Source organism: Pelodiscus sinensis, chromosome 10 (assembly GCF_049634645.1).
Source record: "Pelodiscus sinensis isolate JC-2024 chromosome 10, ASM4963464v1, whole genome shotgun sequence".
NCBI lineage: Eukaryota > Metazoa > Chordata > Testudines > Trionychidae > Pelodiscus > Pelodiscus sinensis.
In genome coordinates, this window is record NC_134720.1 from 19,878,014 (window position 1) to 19,902,408 (window position 24,395).

Genomic DNA, 24,395 nt, shown 5'->3' on the forward strand with positions numbered 1-24,395 from the left:
ATTACTGACTCTGGTCACTGATTCTTCAGTACCAACTTCACAGTGAAGAGCCTTATGATTTAATAAAAATGTTCAACTGTTGACACCACTTCACAAGTTACAAGGCAACATTTTTAACCTCTATCCTTTAGCATTACAGTAAAATTGCCTAGAAAAGCAGCAGAAGAATACACAAGATCCCTTGTTATACCCCATAGCTTTAAGAGTTAGAACCAAGAAATGTTGAAATATACATAAACCAATATAATATTGGATTATTCTTCAAAGGATAAGGATAAAAACATTTTAAAAAAATGTGAAAAAGGACAGCTTGGTGGAATCATGCTGTTGAGCCAAAACTGATATAAAGTCAGGAAAAGGCAAGCCTAGAATAAAGTCTAAGGAAATGCAGACACAGGAGGAATTCTGGTGGTATTAAAAGGCTGGATAAATATTTTTTTCAGGAACCAATCTAGGGAGAAAATCTACTCAATGGCCTAATGCAGGATGGTGCGTTAAAACTGGTAGGCGACAGCTGCCTGAATAATATTTGCTGAATGATTTAATATTTTTTAAATATACAACTAATTTTTTCCCTAAAATATTCATCCAGGAGATAGAGCGGGGCAAATAATTTGTGACTATCTGCTGTGTTTGTCATTATTCATCCTTTGGAGGCTCTAAGGGGCAAAAGAATAACAGCAAATGTTATTGAGAAAGTTATCTGTGGAAGTAGAAATTAATTAGACTTGAAAGTGCTTCTGAGGTGAAAGCATTGACAGGGAAGGAAGCCTAGCCAACTACAAATATTTGAAGGCAAGGATGAATAAATGGAGCAATGAGGTAAAATAGGGAAAGGGAAAAATTGGGCTAATAACTAAGAAAACTTAACCAGAAGAGCAATATAAATATGGAAAAAGATAGTAGAAATCCCACCTCTTAAGTCATTTGAGACTGACTCAGCAAAGTTCTGGAAACTACATTGTAGGCAACAATGCTGGCAGGGAGATAGACTACAGTACCACATGGCACAGAGCTATGGCTATTGGCAAGTAGGAAAAGATTTGTATATAGCAGTAGCTGGTATTTTCTTAGACAAAAACAGGATGCTTTTTCACAGAAACACATAATAAATGCTAATATATTTTAACTCACTCTGCAACATACCTCACTCTGCAGTACATGAGTTTTCATTTGTTGAAACAGTGCTTTTCAAACTGTGTCAAGCACTGGGTCTCATTGCTACAGGGTGATCAGGTGACCAGTGAGGATGGCATGGCAAGCTACTGTCCTGGCACCACAGACTGCACTGAGTACTAGCTCTGCACTCCCATTGGCTGGGAACCTACTGCTGGCTGCTTCTGGGGTACAGCATGGTCTGAGGTGCCAGGACAGGCAGGAAGCTGACTGGAGACAGCTGACCAGGTGCACCACTGCTTGAGCCCCTCCTGCCCCAGCCCTGACACCTCCAAAGCCAAGGCCCTTTCCTACAGCCAAAGCTCTCATCCTCAGCCCCACTCTTGAACCCACACTCTAGTCAAATTATGTTGGGTCGTGGGCATCAACGATTTTCTTCAACGGGGTAATGCTGTGTTAAAGAACTTCAGGATGAGACACACTGCACGTGGATTTGAACTTCACAACTATACTTTTAGAGGCAGAGTTAAAATTTCCTTTCAAAGAGTGTTTCTATGCCTATCCCCATTACACAAAATATGCAAGTCAGACCCTTCACACCCAATAGTTTTGACTATGGATGTTCCCTAAATTTCATTCTGCATTAATACAAAGCACAAAAGACATCACTAGGGAAACCTCTGGCTGTAGCAAATGACTTAGAATATTATGTAGGGCTCATTTGCCCTGTGCTCCACAGTATCAATACAATGCAGCCATGGCCCTTGGTACTAAATATGAGCACTCGCAGCAACGAGCCACAAGAACATCAAACTTCTTAGAACAAAGGTAACCGACATGCCAGGAAAAAACTGCCGCACAATGTAAAGGATTTCAGTTCATAATGTACCCACAACTCATTTCCTTTCCTAACGCTGTGAAAAGCATAGGAAACCCCAGAAAGCAACCATTCCCTCCAGCTCTGTAACTGAATTAAACTTATATACCTAGAGAGACCAGCAGATCTGTTCACTATTGTTAAACAGTCACAGTAGAAAAAGTAGCACTTAATCAGATTAGAAATACATACACTTTTTCTGGGCCTCTGGTTTGCTGTAATTGGACAAATTCATCTTGTTCGTTAACTGATTCAAGATCTAATTCTTTATTTTTAACTATGATCGCAAGCCTGATCCTGCAAACCCATTTCATTGGGTTCATATGCATATTAATAAGAGTAGCTAAACAGAGTGCTCAGGCCTGGTACCCTCATTATTCATCTCAGAGTTAATATCAATAATTGTGTTTAAATTAGCCAAAGTGAAATGATACCATCATTAAAACACTTACACATTGAATATAAGCAGCAATTTAGAAGGCCGGAATCCAAGTGCAATTTATTGCCAGGATTGCAAAACTGCTTTGGGATTCATTCTCTAGGCATGAGAACCTCATTTATTATGAAGCAAAACGTTAATTTTAAAAAGCCCAAAGATTCTTTTGATTTATAAACCTCACAGTATTAGCATTAGTTAATGAGGTTTCTGAGATAACAAAACAATTTTTCCCACTTTCGTCTTACACGCGTGGAATAATTCACAGTTGTTTTGCACCTTGGGTTTTTGATCTTTCAAATACCTTGCATCCAGTGTGGGTCCGGGTCTTCATTAAGGGAGTTGTGGTGCACAGCTCAATGGCTTCTGGCTCATGGAAGATTACTGTAGGAAGAGGCTCTTTCCGAAGAGTTAGGACATTCAACTTGGTCTTCAACATGGTCTGAAAATGCTAAAATACAAAAAAAAAAAAAAAAAAGCAATTCACTTGAATTCAGACAAAGGAGGACTGAAAATTAATATTTTTATTCACTTGAGCGTCGTTAACTGTCCATTCAGGGCACTGAAATCCTTATATGCAACGGGAGGATTCTTAAACATTAAAAATATATTGATATTAGAAACGAGTAAACACATGCAATTAAATAGAGTGGCCCCATAGCTTTTAGAACAGAGGCCAAAAATTCCTAATTTGAATGACTAATGTACTTCAAATATCCATATTTGTGCACCTAAATGAAAGCGACCTGATTTTCAGGGATGCTGGGTATGATGTCACACCCCATATTCTTAATATAATAGTGATATGAATGTATGTTTTATGCAATATAGGTCATGTGAGGTTATGATTTACTGAATGTGTTTATACAATTTGTATGCATGGATCATTTCTGTATCTGAAATTAGGAATAATGACTCTGTAACAATTACACCTTTGTATGTACTTGGGGGAACACCCACCAGAGACAAGAAGCCACCTTCTGGAATGCTGCTTTGATGCTGCAAGGTCATGTCACCTAGTATGAAATACCACTTTGGATATTGCAGGTACTTTTCCACTGAAAGGGCAGGATAACCAAACAAGAAAAGCAAAGATTCCTGCCTTATGTAAATCCCATTTAAGGCTGGGATGTGAAACAATCAAGGTCCGTTCTTCTCTTTCCTGGAAGCCCCAACCAAGATGACTGCTGTAAACACCTAAGAATGAGCCGGGGAAGAAAGGAACTGGACCCAGGCAGGAAAGGTGGCTGGCCTGTGAACAAGATACTTAAAACAATATTTATGTTGAGAAAATTACCACTTGTATCCAGTCTTTTAGGTCATTATGCTTAGTTTTTGCATGTTTGTTTTATTTGCTCAGTAATCTTCTTTGTTCTATTCTCTATCCCTTGTAATCATTTAACATTTTCCATTTATAGATAATACATTTGTTCTTTGTTCATTCCAAAACCCAGTTTATGCAATTTATATGGAGGGAACAGGAGGGTGAAGCTGTGCATATCTCCCTCTATATTGAGGGTGGGGGCAATTTTTATAGCCTGTGCTATACAGCTCTCTCTATACAGAGCAAGATAATAATATTTTTAATTTATACTCTAAAGGAGGTGTGCACGTGAGTGCCAGGTAAATCCGTGGCCTTATTTCCTTGTTTGCCAGAGAAGGTTTCAGGGCAATGTTCACTCTAATATTTCCATCCACGAGCAGAACAAATTTTGTTGTGTACCAAGGCAAATGCAGATGTGCACCACCAATAGAAACAAATGCTACAGGCTCTGGGCGGCTGCGGGTTCTCTGCTAATCAGCTGAGCAGCACCTGAATCTTTCCAGGGTGGCCACTCAAGTGCTCAGCTTATAGGGAACACTGCTTCAGGACCTAGCATAGCAAGAACAGGGCAAGGAAGCTCAGGCTGGTGGAGTGGTATCCCAGCTTAAGCGACACCCCAGGTGGAAAGCCAACTCCTCACATTGGGCACCCACAGATCGCACTCAAATCAATCAAGATCATAGGCTGAATCTGTTTACAGACTGCCCTTCCTAGCAAAGTCATACCATGTCCAACAAGTCTCTGCTTAAGATAAAACAGGAAAATGAGAACATTCAAAAAAAGAAAGGATCAGACAAATGCCTTACCTCTGTGGCCCTATAATTCAACTATCAACATTTCAAAGGAATTTTTTAGTATTTATTTTTATTTTCCATCTCGTTTGTGGCTCAATTCTCACTGGCAACACTCCCATTGTCAGGCCCTCTCCATTTGTCTTTGATTCCCTGGCTCATAAATTTTGGACCCCCTTCTGTTGTTGGCTTTGAACACAATATAGTGTACACTGAGGTAAATGGTAGTATTGGTCCACAAGAAGAGGTGGTACTTACCACAGTAAAACCTTTTACATTTTTTTAAATAAAGAAAGTCTGTTCTCAAGAGATTTCCAAACCAATTTTGCAGAGTCAGCTTTGAACTGATCCTGAACTCAGAAATTAATAGTGTTTGCTCCTCACTATTTACTCTCAAAGAACACACAGTTAACAACATACAGAACGTATTTCTAAAAGCAGGCCCATGAATTACACATCTTTACTGACCTTACCATATTTCTCTTTTTTTTTTTTTTTTTTTTTATAAACTGAAACTGAACTTTAAAATCACCAATTTAGCAAAGAAGATTTATTAATTTGATGTAACCACCACTGGGTAGATTTGAACCTGGTACTGGAGCTTACCGCGCATCCAGACTACCGCGCTGAGCCGACAAACAGCTGATTGGCTCAGCGCGGCAGCCATGTAAATTTAAATGAAGCGGCGATTATTTAAATCGCCGCTTCATTTTCCTATGCCGGGTAGTCTAATCTACATGCCTCTGTCGCCAGAGGCATGTAGTCTAGACGTACCCTATGTGTGGGAACCTCTACAGCTTGAAAGCCAGCTGCCTCTCAGCCTAGGCTGTACAGCTCCCTTGTTCTTATCTCTCACTGTTAAGTGGTTTCAGTGCCACTACATGGCATTTTCTATCACTGGATTTCAGCATGCTTTGCAAACCTCATTTAGCTTAGCCTTCCTAGGAAGAATATAGGTCTTATTGTCCCTGTTTTACAAAATAGGAAGCCAAGTGATCTGCCCAAAGTCACACAGAAAATCTGAGTCAGAACTGGGACTAGAATCCATGACTTCTGATTTTCAGTTATATGCTTTAAACTCAAGATCCTATTCACTATTTTACTTAATCATATTTGTTCTACATTGCCCTGTCTTGTCTATATGAAGAATTTATATGGAACCTTGACAATGATGGTTTGCCAATCAAAATGAATGGTAAGTCCTTTGCAATAATCTTTATAATTATAAATATATAAATATATCATCAGGGAGCAAACTGAAGGACTTTAAAACAATACACTACTCTGAAACACTTTAATCCTTAGTTCCCCAATGTTTAGTATTAATGATTGTTATGATGAATATTGAATCCACAGCATCCTAAACACTTTCAAAAGTATACTGAAAAGGCAGAAATACTGATGGTCTGTGGAAATAATACTTGATTTCCTGCTGTACCTATGAAGTTATGGCTTGTCATCATACTATAGGGTATCTGTAAATGTTTCCATGCTGTTCATACAGCCATTTGGGTTTCCACGCTGATAAGAGATCGATGCATATTTTTAATTTGGCTTTCTCTCATAATATACGCTACCTTATTCACTCTCCTAAGCATAGCAATACATCTAAGGAAAAGAGCATTCTGTTTAAGATTATTGTTCATTAAAGAATATACTTTGACATATATGTATAGAGAACAGCAATCTTTGTGAATAGCTATTAACTCATTGGGAACATTCTTTTACATACCCTTATTTATTTACCCTTTTATTTCCTTTCCCATTCTGAATAAGAAGTTTATTGATTTGAATTCCACAGGGTCATTCCATAAGTTTTTAGTAAAGGCTTAGAAATACCTCATTTCCCTTGATTATCACAACATATCAAACTTTGAGATACTCAATTTGGAAACAGGAATGTAAGATCAGTTACGGAACACAACTTGCTATTTCCAGCTAAGGAATTGCTACGTCTACTAACTTCCACCACTGTGTCCCTTAAATTCTTACCGCAGTCTTTCCCTTGATAATATTATCTCTCCGGTTTTACTAATACCTCTATGATACCACCTCAGAAACAACATGGCCATTCTATCAAGCACACAAAAACTCCAGCACAGAGGAGCTCTGCACTTTCGTGTCTGTGGCTGTTTGGGTGGGGGAAGATGGGTGAAAGAATTTCCACCAGTAGTATCTTACTGGCAGACTGATTCTAGATGCAAACAGAATTCATGGCAGGAAACATTTCAAACTAAAAACAAAATATTAACTCAGTGCCTTGTCACTTCATCACGGTAGGCCAAAACTTCTGTTTCCACAGATAAGTACAGTGGGAAGAAAACAGAAGGTGCAGGGAGAAATTCTTAAATGAGATAAAAAGAGAATCATTCCCATAGCCCTGTTTTATTTAAGTATTATTTCACTGGTACATTTAGATATAGCAAAACCACTCTAAACAGGAACATTTCCCACTTTCCTGGTGGATAAACTCCTCTAGACTTCAGTGAATATGAGATCAGACCTCAAATATGGGTCACCTTGCCTCTCGTCTTCACTGGGGTTACTTACAGGGTAAAAAATAAAAAATATATTTTAAAAAAAGCACAGTTTGACCAAAAGTGAGAAAAAGCTGTGTTAATCCAAGCTATGATCTGTCTTTGGGTGTTCTCAGAGCACATCTAAACTCACACAAAAGAACCAGAGAGGTGCAAGAGGTGGGCTTTAGCCTGGTGATTAAGGCATTTCTCTGTGATGTAGGACCCCCAGGATCAATTTCCCACCCTTGTCTGATGCACCACAGGCCTTTCCCATCCCCAAGTGAGTGCCCTGAGCAATGGGATATCATGACTGGGTCTCTACTCTTGAAACTGTCCCACTATCTTTAAATAATTAAGTATGCACTGGACAAACAGATTGAGATAAGGCCTCTATAAACCTCAGAAGTGGGCAGCTCAGATTCAAATTCCTACTCCACATCAGGCAAAGGGGGTTGAAATTGTACCCAGGTCTCCCACATTCCATGTGAGTACACTGCTAAATATCATGAGGGAAGCTGCATCCTTCTCCCCCTTCTTCCCCCAGCAATTCTTCCAAAAACAGCGTCAGCACTTAACCAAAGCTGAGAATTGCAAGGAGTGATAGGCACCAACATCTTGCCCAAACTTGGGCACCCGACATCCGGAGAGGGAGGCAGTGCTTCAGTCACAGCCTTCCTAGTGAGTAACTCAGGTGTTTCAGTGTGCTGGCTTATATGGATATTACTCTTTGGTACCTGAGTCTCCCCATTCATGGTCTTGGGAATTATGAACTTCATTGAGTGTCAAGGCACCCAGGAGTTAGTAATTGCAAAACTGAAGGCCCTTTGTACATCTAAGCCTTAGTTCGTGATCCAAACTGATATCTTCAATTGAAACAGCTGACAAATGCTGCATTTTAAGGGTGACGAGTGCACTTTTTTTTTTAAACTGAGACATTAGCTTTCCAATTTTGTCAATCTGCAGCCTTTAAAGAGCATTAAACTCAGTTCTTAAGAAGCATGATTTATACCAATTTAACACACAACAGTTCAGGGCACACTATTATCATTTATGTTGTATGTCTCAGAACTCCTCCTCTCCTGAGGCTCATTCTTATATTAAAAATGCTCAAGGAAGCAAAACCGTACATACATTTATAATCCGTTCGTTTAGACAGTGCTGTTGATTTAGGCTCTCCTTTTACAAGAAACACAAAGAGCCAATAAGTACTATAACACTGAGAGTTTCTCGGCATGGTTCAATTTCCTGGAGCAGGTAAACTAGCCTAATTAATTCCCAAAGAATGATACAGACAGGATTAGTACATTAATTATAATTGCATTTTTATGTTTGCAGGATCAGAAAACTTTTCAGTTTAAAATCTACACAAACTTTTACAATTCTAATAATCATCCTAGAAAACTATCTTCACACAAAACCATGGTGTTGGTCCCTCAAACCCTTCTTGAAACCACTGAGGTTCTCACAATTAGGGATCTCATTTGATTGGTTAACTGGTTAAACATAGTGTTTAACTGGTTAACTGATTAAAGGGGAAGTGGCTGAGGCGGCCACTCCAGCCCAGATACGAACTAGGGCTGCTCCAGTCAGCTGGAGCGCACCTGCCTGCAGCAGGATCTATGGAGTTGGAGCAGCCCCTTGGGGAACTGTTCCAGCCCCCACCAGTTAACTGGAACAGGTAAGCCTTAGGGATGTGATATTAACACTGACAGGCCTGCGCTCATCGATTAACCTGCCCAGTTACATGCAGGGTCCCCGTGGGCTGATGCCTGTACCAGAGGCCACGTGGAAGATGTCTGTGTGTAACAACACAGAGAAGAACAAGGCTAGTATTATCAGCAGGAGACAATTTGACAAATGACAGAGAAGGGGTGGAATGGAGAATATTTTGGGAGAAAGAAAAATAATTTGATTTTGGCCACTCAGTAAACTTTGTGAGACATCCAGCAGGAGATGTCAGAGGAACAAAAAAATAAAATGCAGGACTGGATGGATGGAAAAGTGTCATGGAAAAGTGAGTCATCGACATAGAGAAGATAGCAGGTACCATGTGAGTAGATGAGATCACCAAAAATATAAAATCAGAGGATGCTGGCAACAGTGAAATACAGAAGGAATCTCACAAAGTGAGAGGGGGAAGAAGGGAACCACAGACAGGAGACAAGACTGTTGCTGGAGAGGCAGAAGGGGATTGATCACATCGGGGCTTCTTTAAGATGAGACTAGGGTACATATGAATTTTGAAGGAACTGGAATGAAAGGAAAGAGAAACCAATTCAACTTCAAAAAACATTTTCAGTGAGAGCTTCTGTTCCCTCCTTGTTTGTGAGCACTAAAGTACATTTCCTCTCATCATCAATGCCAATCAGTAGGCAGACATCTTGCTCTTTGTTGTGGCATGTAATATGCTGCTTTCAATAACTCTAATCATCATGGTTTTATAAATACAAGTGGTAAACTCTGCCAGTGGCCACTGTTACCATCCCCTGTTATGATGCTCTCTTTGCATTATTTTCTTAAAAGTTCAAAGAATTTGTGTTTCTTGACAGCTTAAGTCATGTGAAACATTTTGTACTCATACACTGTGTACTTGTTTGCTCTGGCTTGGATTACTTGGTTCTATTACCAAGTTATGTGACTCCAATCAGCAGGATTGCTGCTCAAACAAAAACACAAGACCAGATGCAAACACCCTCTCAACTCTGGGGAAGTATGGATTCAGATGAGATGTGCGTGACTGATCTTATCTTTACAACAGGCTAAAAAAAAATCTCAACTGTGAATTTGCTCAGATGCCAAATTGCAGCTTGGACCGAAGAGCTAGGTAATTAGAGTCCCATTATCAAGATGATCATCTGGGTGAGAGAGAATCAATATTTGGCTGTTATTCTTGTGTTCCAATGCAAAATAAAATGTCAGCATTAAGCATGCAAATTAAATTACATTATTATTTAATTACTAAATATTAATTTAAGTTTTTATTGTTGACTATTTTGTATATCTTGACACTGACTGCTGAATATTCCTCGTGTTATGTCCACGGTAAATAATTTTTAAATAAATAATATAAAGATTGTGAATACTGTTAGAAACAAAGTGCAACGACTTTATTTTAATAATTTTTACAATAGCTGCCTGCCCTTCGTGGCTCCATACAATTACATCAGATATGAATAGTTTTCACACCTGTTTGGACTCCACTAATCTTAGCATGGTGTTTGTATGTCACAGCATCTTCTTATTTATCATTCTTTCCCTCTCTAATAATATTTGAACTGACTCCAGCAGTGAACAAACAAAAATGCTACATGCTTTTGCCCAAAAGCACATAAAAAAGAAAACTGCATACATGTCATTTAACACAGGTGTTATCCTCAACACCAGCTTTTGTCCTCAAGCAACATTATGTGTGCATGAGTGCCTGTGTGCAAATCATCATTCTTAAATTGGACACAATTCTGAAAGGACCAAGTGGAAGTTTGAGTGTTTATGGTCAAATGTAAACCAGAAAACAGAGATGACAGAACAGAAAGATTAAAGAAAGGAAGTCAAGAAAATTAAGAAATAAAAGATGTTAAGAAGGAGAAAGAACATAAGAGAACACACACAGACACAGATATGTCATGTCTATTCATTTTTATTTTGAGCTGACCTCTCAGATGCCCTCCAACAATTTCTTTTCCTAACTTGTATCCAGTAGGAATGTTATGGGATACAGAAGGCCCAATATTAAAACAATGGAATCATGCAGCATGAACAAGGCTATTTCTTTTTCAATTTACTGTTGGAGCCATTCCAATATTTTCCGTGTCAGAGAATGCCTTAAAAAGGTCTTTGACTACTCTCTGTGACAGGCAGAGTGAATCTATCTAGTACAATATGTACCAGAAATACAGGCATTCACTAACCTAACCTTTTCAAAAAGCATTTTAGTCATATTCCTGCTCTTCTTTCTTTCTCTGCAATAAATCAATAACTCGTTAAGCGGTTATATAGTGGAGTGCTCCCTCACCGCCTCTGTGAAGCTTTCTTGTGAGCCAAAGATTTGGATTGGGTTGGTTAGGTGTCTGTTCCAGATAGGAAATGTATACTGACCTTTAAGAAGTGAAGTGCATATTATAAATTAAGAGCTAATTTTGAGCTTATCCATATGAAGGACACCGAAGATCTGAGTCTCTCTCAAACAAATCTCACATGAGCTTTTAAATGTAATGAGCCAAATGAAAGCCTACTGAATTCCTAGAGTCACCGCTCCATAACTGGGACTGTCCATCTAACATGATGCTAAACCATTTGTTTATATAGAACAGTTACTCATTTCATTGACCTTTGCTACTGGTTGGCAGCACTCCCTTTCATTGGTCTGAGTTTTTAAATCTGATGTTCTCAAAGGTTCCATGTTTTCAAAGGTTCCATTCGGTTGTTAGAAAGGAGCCACCACGGTTCACCAGGAGAGTAGGCAGCATTATGAAACTGGTGAAGGCCAGGCTGGTCACAAACGGCTGAGATCCAAGCTACAGTGAAAGCAGCACAGAAGGCCTTTGGAACTCAGTTTAGGCTGAAAGGCTGACTCCGGAACAATCTGTTTCCATTGCATTGAAGTGGGGCACAAAAGAAGGAACTTGCCCAAGAAAAACTAACTCAGGAAGGCAGTACTGGTGCTATCATAGGCCCAGGACCCTTCATAACTGGCAAACCTGAACTAGAGAAGGAAGGACTGAGGCCCTATCGCAGAAACTGAAGAGCAATCATGGGGCTTACACAGCCCTTTTGACGAAGCCTCCAGTTTCTGTCACGAGGGAAATGAACATGCGGAATGTACCTCACATGTCACAGGAAGTGAGACAGGACCAGTGTCCTGTGATGATTTTGGTGGAGAAGAGCCAAATGAGAAAATCTGAGGGACAGCAGGGCTTACTGCCAGGTGGTGTGAGAGACAGAGGGAAACCTGTTTCATGGGGCCTGGGAGCTCAGAGAATGACTGATAGACACTGATAGACACTTTGTTAGGCACTGGGCAACCTTACAACCTGCACAACCCACAGAACCAGATGAATTATCTCAGTTATCAGCATGAAGGCTTGTGAGACCCAGGTTCAGGGAACAGAACAGAGATGGTCATGAGCAGTGAAAGAGATGGCTGAACAACTCTTACAGACCAAGCAAGAGACAGCCAACCTTGAAACGGTGAAGCTGGCACTGGTGTCTGAATCTAAAGAGTTGGCCACAGAAAGCAAAGAGTGCCCACTAGTACGTAAGACACTCAACACAGAACAGGCAGGAACCCTGTAAATGGGGTGAGCCTAAAAGGAAGAAATCTCCAGCCTACAAGATAGACAAAAGGAAGTGGAGCATCTCCTAGTTTGGAGATGAAATGCTCCACCTACTATAGAGACACATATGGAGGTACAGGAGCAGGAGAGAGAAAGACCTCCTTTGGCTGAGCAGAATGCTGAAAGAAAGCCAGTAACAGGAGCTGGATCCAGAAAAATCACAGCAGACCTCAGATGATCAGCTTCCCACACAGAAAGGAGCTAGAGACTAAGACCAGAAAAGGTGAGGGAGGGCAGGCAGGAGCCAATACACGTGGGGAGCCAGCTTTCCCCACATCCTGGCTCCGCAGAGCCTCCTGTCCCCACCCCCTTGCTGCCTCCCACAAAGGCAGAGGAGGGAGGAACTGGCAGGAGCCAGTGCTCAGGGGGAGCCAGCTTAAAAGCCATCTCCCCACATGTATTGGTTCCTACATGCACCCTCCCCTCTCCCCCTCACACTGCTGCCTCCATCAGAGGCAGCAGCACAGGAATGAGAGGCAGAGGAGGCTGCCACGGACGGAGGCTGCTCTCTCAATGCCAGGACAGCCTCTGTCCATAGGAAGCTCGGCCCTATGTGGACAGGGGCTGCTGCTGCTCTACTGCCTCATTATTAGAGGCAGCAGAACAACATGGCAGGGTGCTCCCTAGGAATGGGGCCAGGAGCACACTAGCTGCCAGCCCTGTCCCCAGAGACTAGCGAATAGTCATAAAACCACTAAAATTTGACAGAATTACACAATTATTCGGTTACACATCATGTGACCTCTCGAATAGCCTGTGCACAACAGAGGCTGCAGAAGGAGACAGGGGGAACAACAATGTTTTCTGTTGCAAAAGAAGCTGACTAAGCTCCAGAACCTGCTCAGGGTTCACCCTGGGTCAAAGTACAACATGGCAAAGAAGAAATAGTTGGAGCTGTGTGGACCAAGGCCACTATAGGAGGAATATGACGTGGATGAGGATGTACACTTGCCTACTGAAGCAGATAACAGGCCAGCAGTGGCTCAAAAATCCCAGAATCTTGATGTGGCAGCAAGGCAAGATCACAACAGGACCTCTGCTAAAAAGAAGACCTCTTCCCAGAGGAACAAAGGAAGATAAGAATGATCCTAAACAGCTGAATGTCATTCACACAATTTGTGTATGGAAAGAACAAAAGTGTGTGTTGCTAGGCCAAGTATTGAAAACAGTACGCAAACAATACAGTTCCTTCAGAAACTGTGGAAGGGATCTGAATCTGGGCAGAGATTCTTAACTCTGTAGGATGTACATGGAGACGTGTCCAGAAGGATTCCTCTCCAGATCAGGAGGCCACAGTAAAAGACATTATTTCTGAAGAAATCCCAACTCTACTGACCAGCCTAGAGATGGTAAAAGACTTTGATGATCCGTACACCCTAAATATGGTAAATTATAACATGCCACTGACTATGCAGAGTTATAGGCACTGTATGGGCTACCTACCAGAAGGGGGAGCCCAGGCTGTGGTATCTTCATGTTTCTTAGAGGAAGATACTAGCATTGCCAAAGATCTAGTGGATTTTCTAATATCAGCAAAATAAGAAGTTCCCCCTTGGCTAAAGAACATGGTGAAAGAGTAACGCTGGTCGAACCCACCCTTCAGATATCTTGGCTCCAAATGGAGGAGCTCCCAGGGAGCCCAAACAATGAAAGCTCTCCAGACAGAGGTCTGAGAGGAACCCTGACCAACTGGGACAAAGGAAAATATCTCCAGGCAGAGAGGCCTAGGAGAGAAAGCCTGAGAAAAAGGGTAAAGAGTACTATGAGTACCTCTCCAGATAAAAAGGCCTGGAAAAGAAGTATCCTGGCAAACTAATAAAGGTAGGTCACAGAGCTACTTAAGGGATGAAGCCCTGAGACACTGCTGTATTCCGGAGCAGGAACAAATGGACACAGACAGCACAGATGGCACTGAGGAAGAGGCTCCTCTTTCCCGGAAGGAGTTGCTTTATTTCACTGTGTGCATCTCAGCCAAAGGGCTGAATCACTGAAGAAACACCACAGAGACATAGTGCCGGTACACGCTTTCAGCCAGGGGGTGCTCACGAGAGGTGAGTGCACCCCATTACACCATCATAGTTGGAAAGCCAAACATAACAGCAGCATTCTAGTTGCACAAGATAAGTGGTGATACACGCAAGTGAAAGGTCAGCGTAGTTTCATTGTTCAAGGGAATAAAAAACAAAAACAGGAACAGCAAAAATGGTGAAAAATTAACTGAATTTGTTTCAATGTTTTGGTTTAATAACCTATAAATGATTAGTAACAAATGTCAGGAAACATTTTAAAATAATGATTTTCTATATGGACACTGGCCTCTGATTGGCATCTCTTCTATAGGATTAACAGAGACAGGGCTTCACCAACACACTGCATGAGACTCTGACTATAATCCCTCTTCCCTGTAGTGCCTGTAGATAAATAGCTTTGATACTTGCCCTTTGGACACAGATATTTTTCTCTTTCTTTTTACCACCTTTTTAGTATCACTAATAACCTCGATGTGACAGAGAAACTGATATGAGATTTCCACTTAAGTTTAGATTAGGAATGTTAGCGCATAGCCATTTACATGATTAACCAATAAACTTGGACTTATATCAGTTAATCCTAAAACTACACAAATTCTCCCATCCCGCCCCCCCCCCACCTCCTTACTGCCTCTATCACATAGGAAGCTGTATCAGAGGCAGCAATGGGAGGGATGTGGGAGCTGGTGCCCTTGAGGAGTCAGCTTTTAAACTGGCTCCCTGCATGTGCTGACTCCTGTGGAGGTGTCTGCTCCCCTTCCCCCACTGCCTCCCACAGAGGCAGAAGCACAAGGGGACAGACAGGAGCAGGTGCTTGCGGGGGTGGGGGAGAATGTCTTAAGCCATAGAACCACCTTACCCCACCCCCACACACACAGCTGCCTCTGATAAAGAGGCAGCAGTGTGGAGGGTAAGGGGGACAGGCAGGAGCAGGTATACACAGGAGAATGGCTTTCAAACCAGCTCTCTGTGCGTGATGGCTCCTGCGGAACCACCTCCCCCCCCCTTACTGCCTCCCACAGAGGCAGCAGCAGAGGTGGGAGTTGTCTGCCCCCTGTGCTGCTGCCTCAGATAGAGAGGCAGCAACAGAGGGGGGAGGGGCAGGTGGTACATGCAGGAAGCAAGCTTTCAAGCCAACTCCCTGTGCATACTGACTCTGCAGAGCCTCCTCCCTCCCCCATGTCCTGCTGCCTCTGATACAGAGGCAGCAGGGCAGGACAGTGGGGAGATGCGAGCTGGTGTCTGTCCCCCCGCCTGTAAATGTGTAACCGCTGAAAAATTCAACAGTTACACATTTACAAAAATAAACATTTGCTAACATCCCTAGATTAGAAAGGGATGTAATGCACCATTAATCCACACCAAATATTTGGTGAATCTCAATAACACACTATGGACATAGAGAGAGAGTGTATAAAATAAATCACCATTAACATCATCTTCCTCCATACGCTCAGTGATATTTTTATCTGCAACTATTTTTATAGGAGGGTGAATGGCAGTAGAACAGAGAACTTTTGGCTGTTTATTCACTCATTCATTATCAGAGATAAGTTGCTCATACATAGTGTTATCCTTCATATAAATCACAATCTCAGAAGTAACCATTCATTTATACAGAAACGAGATGTATTACAAAGGTCAATTTCAAGAAATGACATTCTTTGTCAAAAGGCAGACAGCTTCCTTACAAAGCTCCTACTTCAACAGTATAATATTATGACAATTCCATAAGAGGTTTCCTGAACACATTGCTGAAATTCCTGATTTTCTGGAAGAATGTGCACACTGCACAGTGATTCGCATTGTCATGCTTCCGAATTAGGAATGTGCACGGGTAACGATTAGCAGTTACCTGGGAACAGCCCTCCAACTGTGGCCTGAAGCAGACGGAGGGCTGACCCAACCTACATGGGCTGGGTGTTGGCAGCCTCATAAACGGAAGAAGGGAAACAAAAGCAGCAGCAGGGAGGGGTGGGCTGCCAGATACCAGTCTGTAGGGCCCGCAAGCCTGAGTGGGCTGGGAGCCAGCAGCCCTCTTCCCTGCTAATGCTGTTTCTGTGGCCTTCTAGCCCATGCAGGCTGGGAGCCAGTAACCCCCCAGAGCTGGAACAGCTGGTCTGGAACTGCCCCTGCCCATGGCATGGGGGCCAACTCCAACCCATCCGGGGCAGGCAAAGGGGCAGCTCCAACCCAGCAGGCTGGAACAATATTTAACCAGTTAACTAATTAAACAGGATTTTACATCTCTATTCTGAATACAGGCAGTCCCCGGGTTACGTACAAGATAGGGACTGTAGGTTTGTTCTTAAGTTGAATCTGTATGTAAGTCGGAACTGGCGTCCAGATTCAGCCGCTGCTGAAACTGACCGCCAGTTCTGACTTACATACAGATTCAACTTAAGAACCCCAGGCGTCCCCAAGTCAGCTGCTGCTGAAACTGATCAGTGGCTGATTCCAGGAAGCCGGGGGCAGAGCAACTCTGCCTCGGGCTTCCTGTAGTCAGCGCTGGTCAGTTTCAGCAGCGGCTGACTTGGGGACGCCTGGGGCAGAGCAGCTTGGGTGCTGCTGGGTTGCTCCAGTAGCACCGCTCCTCGGCGCTACTGGACCAACCCAGCAGCACCCCAGCTGCTCTGCCCCAGGCGTCCTGATTCAGCCACTGCTGAAACTGACCAGCAGCGGCTGAATCAGGACCTGGGACAGAGCAGCTGGGGTGCTGCCGGGTTGGTCCAGTAGTGCCCAGAGCGGCGCTGCAGGACCAATCGGCAGCACCCCAGCTGCTCTGCCCCAGGGTCCAAAACAAAAGCCTGGTCTGCTGGGGGGGGGCACACTATCTGCGCCCCCCCCCCAGCAGACCAGGGACACGGGGAGCAGAGCCGCAGTGGCAGCGGGGTGCCGCGCCTCTGAGGCTTTGCTCTGGCAAAGCCTCAGAAGCGCGGGAACCCGCCCGGTGCCCCTGGAGACGGTCTCCAGCAGACCAGGGGCACCGGAGCAGCTTACGAACGGGGCTCTCTCGCCCCGGAGCTCGCAGGTAGCAATCCGCCACCTCGACCTCCGGGGCGAGAAAGCCCCGTTCGTAAGTGCGGATCCGACATAAGTCGGATCCGCCTAAGTCGGGGACTGCCTGTATAGCAAACAGATAATGCTGTATCTACAGCTTGTCAAGGATCTTTAGTAAGATTTAAACATAAAACTGTTATTATTTTAAATAATTTTGAAAGGTGTCTTGTAGCTGTCATTATTGTATTTTGCATTATTTACTAAGTAGAAAACAAAATATTAAGTACATAATATAACTAGGTGTTTCAGCCATTTTTCCATTATGTCTGTGCACAACATCTAACACAATCCCCAACTGCTGCTGTACACACTACTTCAATTTCAGAACTAACATTAAAAAGCAGAACTGTAATATACTCTCACTGTTCTTGTATTTCTATATTCCATGCCAATCCCCACCCATTCCCAAAAATTATGTTAAAAAGAAAATTGAGGATGTAAAAATTTTTTTAAAAAAATCTCAAAAATAGGATGCACCAAAATCAAGGTTGACCACATGACCTTAACTTTCCCCCCTTGTATATGTGCATTGGGATATAATCTTTGATTGTATTATCATATACTATTTTTTTCACAGGGCCCCCACCCCTCACTTCACTCAGTGCCTATGTAGGACAGTGCTCAGGGCAGCAAATCAATATTTCTTTTTATCCTTATTAGTCACTGTGCAGCCCTATATATATATATATATATATATATATATATATATATATATATATATATATATATATATATTTTTTTTTTTTTAACCAAACACCACACAAACCCTGAACTGAATTAAAAAAGTATTTCCTGGACTTTTTTATGGCAGTTATCATTGCAACACTGGCTGCTGTCCTTTTAACCCATCCCTTTGTGTAGGGATTTTCAGTCACTATACATGTATAGTTGTGGACTGAGTAATCTTTTCCACCAAATTTTACAGTAAAATTTTTTCCTCATAACATACTTTTGAAATAATTTGTTTAGAAATAACAAAAAAAAAATACTACCAAGATTTTCCCATCTCTGATTATGAAATTGTATGCTTCCTGACCATAAAAGACACTTGTAACTAACCTAAAATTTCAACAGGAAGAATGAATGGGTGTTCAACAAAATAACACATCACATCAAAGCAGTGCATTGAAACCTCAACCCCAAGAATACATTTGTAATCTATGCTGACTCTATAACAATGCCATTTGAAGCATAGAATTTAATTTTTAAAAAGGGCTTTTTCTCAAAAGAAGCCCCTTAAAAGAGATTAACTGTTCTTAAAAATAGCATAATTAACCACTTGTCATCAGCAGGTAGTTGGTACTTATGTCAGATGAGTACTGCAGAATACAGTAATCCACTAAGTAAATGAGGCTGTTTAAAATCCATAAGTCTACTTACAACAAATTTGAGACACAAATATCTATAGCTTACTCCATTCAAAAATTCTCTGCTTTCGAAATGTCCATTCAGCAATCCTGCCACAAATTGTTTCACAATACTACAGGCTCACTTATTCATAAACAAATCATTAACATTCTTGACATAAAATCACAGTGTACAATGAAGTCCAGCTACGATGGTGTTTTACTACTTTTGCTCGGCCCATCATGAATGGAAGTTTTGTTTCACAAAAGCTATCCTCAATGAATAAAAGACAAATTATGCTCCATGAGAAAACTGCCAGCATGAAACACTTACGCAAAAATTACAGGCTCATTTTCAAGTCCACAGAGTAGTAGCCCCTATTTTCAGTTTCTGAAACCAGTAATCTACAGCCTATGCATTATTTTTCATACTAGAACTGCAAGATACAATGATGTGCTATGTTACAAAGTTTTTTTTTTTTTTTTTACTTTCTCAGATATTGCAAGAAAATACTATGCATGCTAAAAGGGAATGATTCCTTCTCCCACTTCCCCAAAACAGAATTTTATTGTAAACTCCATTTGAAAAGGCTAGCTGTTCAGAGTCAAAGGTTTTCAGCCAAGAGCTGCTATGACCAAGGACCATTTTTATACAGATGTGTTGAGATTTAAATTAGATTAATTAGAAAGAATGGAGTGGACTAATTAATGACAAGAACTGGACAGCTCACACTGTAGTTCAAATTCTCCATGTCCTACGTCCAAATACGCCAAACCTGTTTTCAACAAAAAGAATTTGTAATGTTCCTGTAATGTTCATACTTAAAAGGATAAGAAACAGATGGAAAATAGTTAGACTCACTAATGATCTGCATTATGTTTTTGGCAGCTTGAAAATATATTCTCCAAGAACTGGATGGCTCAGCAGACTGAAACTAGAATAATGTGGGCGTTTTTTCCCTACTTTGGCTACCAGTTCAAATCTAGCCCAATAAATGCAACATTTCAACTCTGAAGAAGACATGTGTGTGCTGAAACATTAATATTTACCAAAAAAAAAAAATGAAGCGTAGCTAACTTTGGCCTCGATCCTGAAAAAAGTTACACTCACGTTTAACTAAACAAAGCGAGTACTCCTGTTGGCTTCAGTGACTACTCACAATGTGTAAAGTTAGCAAAATTGAAACCTTTGTTATTCATACGTAACTTGCAACATTTAATTTGATGTATTTCCGCTCTTTTTTAAAGATTATTTTCTGTACTATATCCTTTCCTTTCATAACTTGTTTTATTTATAGCACGGGGGGCCAACAGCTTTCACTGGCCCCCAGCCAAGGTAGGGGGGAGCTATAGTGCATGCATGAATGATGGACTTGATACAGCAATTGGTGGGACAGATTCTATTGCCTGTATTATGTAGGAGATCAAACTTACTGGACTTATGTTATTCATCCAAACCTATAAACTATTTTTATATCTGTTGTTATTAAGTACACATGTTTTTCAAAGATTAATAGATTTTTAGGCAACAAGAGACCATCATGACCATCTAATTTGACCTCCAGCACAACAAAGTCAATAAGTTACACATGAGCTATCGCATAACTTTTGGAAAGATATTCACTTTTGATTTAAAGATTCTGTACAATGGAGAATCTATCAAACTGTTTCAACAGTCAATAACCTAGACTTTTAAAAATGTGCACATTATTTATAAATTGGAATTTATCTTGTCACATCTTCCAACCACTGGACTTTAATTAAATCAAAACCAAAGGATGAGAAAGGGTATAAAAACAGAGGAAAGAGGGTTCAAAATGAAGAAAACAGCCAGAATCAATGGAATGAAATCTGAGAATGAAGGCAAAGTCCTGCAAGAGTTCTGTAAAAACAAGAAAAGAAACTTACACAAAATAGTATGTGTGGTATCTAATACCTATAAGTAAAGAGAAATTCCTTCCTGCACATATCTAGGGATCCCCCAGAAAGGAAGAGAGCAGCACTCTGTGCTGAGTCCAGCCTTATTAAATATCTTCATTGACAAATTAGAAGAGATATAAAGAAAGATCCAAAGTTGAAAGGAGTTGCAAACATGAGAGAGAAAAGGAAAAATACAAAGGCAACTATAAAGACCAAAAAAGAAAAAAGAAAAACCATGAGCAAGATTAGTATTCTGGTTTTTGTAAGGAGGTAATTTATTTAGGAATTCACTTTTGGGGAGTTACAGGACTGCTGGCTATTAAAGTACTCATATATTTTACATCTATAAAAATCAATTAGAAGATAAGAGATACTTGCTAAGCTCATTCACTATTATACAAATCATTCAAAAGCCTATTCTGGCCCAATGTAACTCAGGCTCTGATGGGACTACTGAAGAAAGCAAGTTCCAGAAATATGGTATTTACTCTGAGAGGGCTTTATTACATGATACAAAAATTAAACTCAGAAGACAACACAGAGTGCCAACTGCATGAGTCAAAGATAATGATTCTGGTCTCAAAAAACAGATTTAAAAAAAATTATTATAAAGTTGTTTTTATTTGCCTTCTGTTTTGTAGTTTTTAGGGTACATGTTTTCAAACTTTACTTTGTAACCATAAGAGCAAGAAACTTACTTTCTCTTTAACAATGAGAGGCCTATGGCTTTAAGAACTATACAAAGTATTATGACACATGATAAAATGATAGTCACTTGAAGAAAGGCAAGCTCTGATATTCAAAGGTCAAAGTAACAAATTTCTTACAGTTACTGTCCTATCATAACCCACCCCTTCTTGGGGAATGACCTGGGGGGGGGGGGGGAGAAGGTTGGGATACATCAATACCTGTAAGAAATTAAAGTGTAGAGTTAGGGGGGCTCAGGGCACAGGGTTGGGGTATGTGTGGGGGTGCAGGAGTCACGGCAGAAGGCTGGGGACATGGGGGAATACAGGAGTCAGGGCTGGGATGCACAGGGTCTCAGGGCAGAAGACTGGGCTATATGAGGGGCTCAGGGCAGGGGGCTGGAATACAAGTAGTGGTGCAGGAATTAGGGCAGGTTGCTGGGGACGTGAGGCTGCAGGAGTCAGGGTCGAGGTATATGACGGATTCAGGGCAGAGGGTTGGGGTGTTTTTGAGATGCAGGAGTTATGGCAGGGAGCTAGGAATGTGGAAGGTGCAGGAATCAGGGTTGGGGAGTATGAGAAGGGGCTCAGGGCAGAGGGTTGAGGTGTGGGGAGTCAGGGTAGGGGGCTAGTAGTTTAGGAGGCACAGAGCAGTAAGGAATATGCGGGAGCAGAATTGAGGGCAGGGGGATGGGTGTATATAGAGGTAGGGATGTTACATTTCGATTAATCACCTTATCAAGTAGTCGATGGAATTTCCATCAACTACTTGATTAGTCGATAAGGGGGCGCTCTCTATCCCACTGTACCTCTTCCTTTGAAATGTACAAGAGTCACAGGTGTTTACAACATGTGACTCTTGTGCATTTCAAAGGAAGAGGTACATTGGGAATCTGCGCAAACAGGGACCGAAGCAGTCCCCACTCACGCAGGGTCCCGACTGCTGCACCTCTCCCTTTGAAATGTACAAGCATCATGGACAGCTCTTGTACATTTCAAAAAGAGAGATGCAACAGTTGGAACCCTGCGCGAGCCAACTCCCTGAGCCCACTGCCCCCAGCACCAGCTCCTTCCCCTCCCCTCTCTGGTGCCTCTGATACAGAGGCAACAAGTGGGGGGAGGGAAGTGACTGGTTGAGTAGTGACTCAACTACCCAATAAGACTAGGCTTATCCGGTAGCCGACTGGTTGCTTACATCCCTATATGGGGTGAGTATGGGAGGAGGCCAAGTACTGCAGCCATACACACCAGGTATCTGTCACTCTGCCCATTTCTTGTGGCTAGGGAGTGAGGGGAAGTTCAAAGCCTGCTGTATTCCTCTGCCCCTCCCTTGGGCAGCCTGCAACAAGAGGAATGCAGCAGGCTCTGCACTTGCCCCTCACTCCCTGGTCAGAAGAAGCATGAACAGCAACAGGGACCAGTATGTGTGGCTACAGATCCCCACCCCCTGAAATGGCAGCAGCGGGAGCTAGGGGGCTCAGGACGGGGGCAGTTCTAGGGAGGCACCCTCAGCCAGCTCTTCTAACCTTTCTGGCTGCCTACCCCTGAGTGGGGTAGCCCGCAGGCAGCCGAGAGCTGGTCTGAGAGCACTCCACCTGTCCCACTGCAGCTGAGTGCCCTAGCCAGCTGGCTGACTTCATGCCAGAGTGCCACACCGAGGCACACCAGCTTACTTTTACCTCTGCCAATATCTGATATCAATGGACAGTTCAGAGAGTACCAGTAGTGACTAGCAGAGCCCTTAGTAGTGCTAAAAGAGGGGACATTAAACAGGAATTTGCAACATGACATGGCAGCAAAAATATCAATACAGTTTGGGTGGCTTGTGGAAAGGCATCACACCACTTGACAGGGAAGTTGTAGTCTAATTCCAATATACCAGGAAGAATGTATTCACCTATAGGTGTTTGATTACTAGATTGACTAACTGGAAGAATTTCAAATTTGAGCAATAAAAATCAGAGAGCTGGAGGCTGATTTATAATGAAAGGTTAATACGTTAAATAATGCCCTAAGTACAGCTTGCATAAGCAACAAATGGGATAAGAGAAAACAAGCAGCAGCCTGCATACAAAGAGTTAAACACAAATGAGGAAGACAATATATTTGTCTTAATAAAGGGAATATAATTAGTAATAATGGGATGAAGTTAAGGAATAGGGAAATTTAGGCAGCACATCAGGGGATGCCTCCTGACAATGAGAACAATTATTCAGTGAAATAATTTAAGTTTTGAAGACCCATTGCTAGGCACATTTAAAAACAGACTAGATAAAAAGTACAATAGCACACAATCTTGTCTGTGCAAGAGGGCTGAACAGGAGACCTGAGACTACCTGGAGCAATTAATTGGTTATTACTTTGTCTGACATTTGAATTCTAGGAAATGCAATCATGCAAACCCAGGCCCTCCCTACTGACCAAAGCTGTAACACCTCACATGTCCTCACTCTTGTACCAAATGGAAATCTGCAGATTGATGAAAATTTGACATTTAAACCAAAGAATAAGTCATTGCACTAAAACTGAGCAGTTTTTCCAGTGCCCAATAAGTACTAGTGTAACAGATGCTTGCTTGGTATAATGCTCTGTCCCCCTCTAGTGGCAGCTAGTGATTGAGGAATCTGCTACAGCCTTGGCTCAGAGCTACAGTAGCACCTTAAGAGTTATGCACACCTTGGGAATGGAGAATGTTCCTAGTTCTAAAATGTTCATAACTCTGAACAAAACATTATTGTGGTTCTTTCAAAAGATTACAACTGAGTATTAACTTAATACGACATTGAAACTTTATTATGCAGAAGAAAAATGCTGTTCCCTCTCCCTCCTTTCCCCCGTTTTAAGTAGTTTTACATTAAGCACAATACTATACTGTACTTGCTCTATTTTTGTATTTATTTATTTTGTGTGTCTGCTTTCTGATTGCATACTTTCTGTACCAAATGAGGTGTGTGGTT

At 41.7% G+C, this 24,395-nt stretch overlaps 1 protein-coding gene across 2 annotated transcripts in view; it reads right to left on the bottom strand.

Annotated features, from left to right (window-relative positions):
• PID1 (phosphotyrosine interaction domain containing 1) overlaps positions 1 to 24,395 on the bottom strand; it is a 171,758-nt gene that overhangs the window by 97,148 nt on the left and 50,215 nt on the right. The window contains exon 2 of one of the 2 annotated variants that reach the window (XM_006119881.4): positions 2,734 to 2,880. The exons of the other annotated variant lie outside the window; for it this stretch is intronic. Within the exon in view, the coding sequence (XP_006119943.1) occupies positions 2,734 to 2,880 (147 nt within the window). The remainder of the gene's footprint in view (positions 1 to 2,733; positions 2,881 to 24,395) is intronic. 2 annotated transcript variants of the gene reach the window in all.